Raw genomic sequence first — 5,274 nt, forward strand, 5'->3', positions numbered from 1 at the left:
GCTCTCTGACCCTCCCATAGACAGCAAGGTAACTACCACGTTCAAGGTCCAGAAAAGTACCAAGATGATCGACAAAGTAGTCCGTGTGACATCAGTGGTTCAACTGTAAAGTTACGAAGCTACGAGAATACTTTTTTGTGCAAAGAAAACAAAAATAACGACTTTATTCCACATTTTCGTATCTACTGCGTCATGGCGTCCTCACGCCGGATCTGGGTCAGCGCCGCCACATGCTCGCGTTATGATACTGTTATGTCACGATAATTCTCGTAGCTTCGTAACTTTACAGTTGAACCACTGATGTCACACGGACTACTTTGTAAATTATCTTGGTACTTTTCTGGACCTTGAACGTGGTAGTTACCTTGCCGTCTATGGGAGGGTCAGAGAGCTCTCAGATTTCATCAAATATATCTTAAATTGTGTTTCCGAAGATGAACGAAGGTCTTACGGGTTTCGAACAACACGAGCGTGAGTAATTAAATGACAGAATTTTCATTTTTGGGTGAACTAACCCTTTAAAAAATCTTTCCAACCCCCCAAAATATTTGAATACTAAAATTGTCTTTTCAGCTGCAGAATATGAAAAATATGATTATTTTAAAACAGCTTTCCCTGAACACAGCATCCTCCATTGGTTAGACAATGAGAAGGTCTGTCCCAAACTAACACCAAACTATTGGTTCCACCAATTTTGCTGCTGTGACTTTCCAAATACTATTCGTCTTCATTTTGAACTGTATATCTTTATAATAATAATAAACCCACAAATAGCTCTTTTATGTTTCTTAAAATGTGTGCTAATGTTAACTTAAAAACAAATCACTATTTTTAATCTATTACTATGACAGACAGTTTGGCTAAAGTGTTCAAATACTTTTTGGGCCACTGTATCTGTAAATATGAATGCTTCTCCCAAATGGTGCAGTTTAGCTCTGTTGTTATTTAATAAAAAGTGTCTGAGTTTAACTTTATTTTTTATCCCAAAGGCAAGCAAAGTGTGTCATTTTCATTTTCAGTCCTATGTATGAACTGTTCCAGATACATGATGACGTTAATTCAACCTCAAGTAGATTTGCCTTGTTCTTTTCCAGGAATAATAATTAGGAAAATATATGTATATATTTCACACGCAATATGATAAGAACTCACAAATCAAGTTATTAATCTAATATGCTGCCCTTGTTGAGGATAAAAATGTTTTGAAGGATGAGATAATATACAACTTGTTAATATTTCAGTCAGTGTTTAAAATTAAGTGAGTGAAAACTGGTTTGGGCTGCTATCCCTAGAGGAAGTGATGTAACCAGCCATTTACCACATTTACCTGCTTTATTAAGTGAGATCTGGGGCGCTTGAAATAAAGACCACCTGTACACACACTCTTCAAGTTTATCCTTAAACCACTCACCTTTAATGGCTGATTCGACTCGTTCGAACTCCAGGAAAATGCGGACAGCCTCGTCGTCAGAAACAACGGCGATCTGAAAACACAAGCCAGACACACAGGTTTCATGTCAGCGACAGATATTAATGACATCTGCTGCTTACATACACGAGCAGGAAACTTTCAGTGGCATGTGATACACGTTTGACATAACGCTCACCTCAAAGATGACACACTTGATGACTTTGCCATACTTCTCACACTCTTCCTTAGTCTCAGCTTCCAGGTCTTCATCAACTTCTCCCCTTCCAACCATGTTCTACACACACAGACAGTTTTTATTTGCAATTGAATCTCAACAAATGATTTAGACTAAATTGTCCTGAATATCAGCTGCTTCTCATGTAACATCCTGTTAAAAGGAGCACAAATTAACTAGGACTAGGGGTAAAAAAAAGCACAGAAAGTGTAAAAAAAAAAAGTCATACATTTCTATTAGGGATGCACCCATAGGATTTTTTTCGTCCGATACGATTTTAACAAACAACTATTGGCCGATTCCGATACCGATATTGGTCAATTGCATAAAGCAGGGGTTAAAAACGGGGGGGGAAAAAATCGGTTCACTCCGAGCAGAATTGGTATTTGAACGTTTCTGTTCCTGCGTTCCTCTGTATTATTAACATTCCAAAATCGGTTTGAGTAGAGAAAATATTGGTTAATAACGTTATTTTTAAAACTTTTTCTTTGCCTATAATAATAATAATAATAATAATAATAAAAAGTACAGCATTTTCTTTACTCAAAAAGAAAAGAAAACACGAGGGTCTTGATCTGGTAGCCTATCTTGCGCTTAGTCATAGCCAACACAGCATCATCTTTTCTAGATTTTGACCAAATGTATTAATCAAAAGAAAATACTGTCAATTTAAAGACATTAAAATAGGCCTATTTTTTTCAAGATATTTAAAAATGTTTTCAGCATGGATAAAAAAGTGCTACTCCTATAAGCATTTTGAGAGGAAAAAAACAGCCTAAATTAGTAGGCTGTACGTCTCATTTTATTATTAAGATATTATTATTATCATTCAGAAATAATGTAGGCTAAAACACCAGTAAATAAAGCAAAATATTTACAAACATTACAAACACAATTAGGCTATTTCAGTTCCCTTCTCTCCACAACAAACCCTCTACAGTTGTAAGCCAAAACAAATTCATTTAAAAGCGAAACTGAAGCCTACCTCTCTCATTCTGCACGAATCCAAATGTTTTTATATTCACGACTGGATCTGGATGCTAAAATATTATTTATAATGTAAACTATAGGCTTTGTTCTTCACTCGCATTTTCGACATAAAACATCATCCTTTACATAGGCTATAACAGCACAGTAAGGCGGTGGTAACGCTGAACAGCACAGACTGTACTACGGACTATTTCAATTGAGCAGTGTAACTTTTTATGTATCTTTAACTGTATTTTATTTTGATAATGAACAGGCTGCGATGTCAAGTTTGCAAAAATATGTTGTATGTGCGTGTGATTCGCTGACGCGATTCAAAACTGTAAAGCTTTTGCAAAATAAAGAAAACGGCTTTCCTTTCCGTGAACTTCGGAGCGCATTACAATGATCCAAACTCAGCAAAAAAAAAAATTTGTTTTGTTAATCTGTTAATGATTTAAGTGAAATATATTTCATGTATAGGCCTATATATTCCTTTTTATGTAGCCTATATAGTTTCATTCCATTTTCTCTGTTCACAGAAACGCTGCAGGTGCGTGATGTGAACTTGTGTGAATCCCTGTTCTACACGATCCTGCCATTTTTGCTGGTTTCAAACACACAAAAAGCTGCATATTACCTGCCATTCATTTTCATTTAAATGCAGGCTTAATGCTTAATTGGCAGTTCGTGACATATCCTCAGATAAACTAACTCAGGGGCATTGCCATTGCGACTTACCTATGATGAATTTACAGCTGAGCGCAGGCGTTTCACTCGTTGGATGCGTCAGCATCACATTTGCATAGGCTGTACTATGCTTTCTGACAAACTATGTTTTGTACAGTTTTTATTTTGCTTTGGCAAGTATTTAAATATTTTGCCCAGAGAAAAATTTTGGATTATGCAACAGACATGTAACACATTGTCTCCATGCAGTTAATTAATAAACCATCGGTATCGGCCCTTTTCATGCTATTTCCGATATGCCGATGGCTTTAAAATAATAAAAAATCGGCCGATAAATATCGGCGGTTGATACATCGGTGCATCCCCAATTTCTATGCTTTTTAATGCTTCAACATAAATGGGTGTACATATAAAAGTGACTACATTTCATTCAAGTGTCTTAATAAAAAAATTATTAAAAATGGACTATCATTCCCAAGACTATTGTGTTATTAGCTTAGCAACATGCAGAAACTAATGAAATCAACTGGCAGTCTAATCACACTTATGTTTCCAAAACAGACATTTATGAAGTTCTATTTCATTTAGAATGATGTCTTAAAAAGTCAAAAGAAAGAGCTAGAAAGAAAACACAGCTTACCCGCAGCAACACCACCTTTGTAGGACATTTGAGAATCTCTGTAAGAGGGTTGGCATCGCTTTTCTTTGAGGCATCCACTATAAAAACGGAAAGAACATTTCTATTTAAATCACAACATGCAGCTTAATTTACCAGCAAAAACAACTTTTTACTGCCGATAGCAGTAATAAAAACAACAGGTGTAGTGAAATAGTTGTAAAAAAAATTAATTACAAAAAATTAGATTCTCAGATCACTGTTTGTGATATAATAAATAATTAAAGCTGCAAGCAGCGATGAACGGGCCCTCGCACCCGGGCTCACCGCCACCCGGTGGCTTTAGGAAAACAGCAAACAGTGGGCAATATGCGATAAGTGGTAAATATAGGAGGAATATGTCAAAGTCATTCACATGTGCCAAACTTCCTGCTGCCAGCTGGTGGCGCTATGATTATAACTGGATGTTGGCATGTAGGTGTCTTCAGGCCAGCACTTTTATTAAACATGTGAAGTCTGGTGCAGATTGAACATGGTATGTTTGAGTTAGTGTAAAGCATGGCATATCTTGTTGCCAACAGGTGGCACTATAATTATTACAGAACATTGACATGTAGATGTCTTCAGGCCAGTATTCTTACTAAACATGTGATGTTTGGTGCAGATTGGACATTGCATGTTTAAGTTAGTGTATACAAAGTCATTTCCTGTTGCCAGCAGGTGGCGCTATGATTATTATTGAATATTGGCCTTAAGATGTGTTCTGGCCAGGACTCTTATCAAACGTGACGTTTTTTCTGGGGGCAGATCGGACATTGCATGTATAAGTTAGTGTAAAACAAGTAATTTTCTGTTGCCAGTAGGTGGCGCTATGATTATAACTTAATATTGGCATGTACATGTTTTCAGGCCAGGATTCTTATCAAATATTTTAAGTTTAGGGCAGATCAGACATTGCATGTTTAAGTTACTGTGAAACAAGACATTTCCTGTTGCCTGCAGGTGGCGCTATAATTATAACTGAATATTGGCTTTTAGATAAGTTCAGGCCAGGACTCTCATAAAACATGTGAAGTTTGAGTCAGATTAGACATTGTATGCAAGAGTTACAACAACTTCCTGTTTGATTGTGTTAATAGCATGCTTTAGCACTTAGCTAAGTGTTGCTAGCATGTATGAGCACATTTCTAGCATGTTTAGCACACAATGGCATATTTTACTGTGTTGCTAATAGTGCAGCACAGTGTTAAACATGTCACTTCCTGTTACCAACAGGTGGCGCTATCACTAAACTGAATCTTTGCATGTAGATGTGGTCAGGCCAGGACTGTAATCAAACATGTTAAGTTTGGGGCA

At 36.6% G+C, this 5,274-nt stretch overlaps 1 protein-coding gene across 1 annotated transcript in view; it reads right to left on the bottom strand.

Annotated features, from left to right (window-relative positions):
- LOC107555820 (splicing factor 45-like) overlaps nucleotides 1–5,274 on the bottom strand; it is a 22,076-nt gene that overhangs the window by 4,385 nt on the left and 12,417 nt on the right. The window contains exons 10-12 of the mRNA XM_016238719.1: nucleotides 3,943–4,019; nucleotides 1,608–1,706; nucleotides 1,328–1,484 (exon numbers count right to left, since the gene is read on the bottom strand). Of these exons, the coding sequence (XP_016094205.1) occupies nucleotides 1,328–1,484; nucleotides 1,608–1,706; nucleotides 3,943–4,019 (333 nt within the window). The remainder of the gene's footprint in view (nucleotides 1–1,327; nucleotides 1,485–1,607; nucleotides 1,707–3,942; nucleotides 4,020–5,274) is intronic.

Source organism: Sinocyclocheilus grahami, unplaced genomic scaffold, assembly GCF_001515645.1.
Source record: "Sinocyclocheilus grahami isolate Dianchi unplaced genomic scaffold, SAMN03320097.WGS_v1.1 scaffold546.1, whole genome shotgun sequence".
NCBI classification, from domain to species: Eukaryota; Metazoa; Chordata; class Actinopteri; order Cypriniformes; family Cyprinidae; genus Sinocyclocheilus; species Sinocyclocheilus grahami.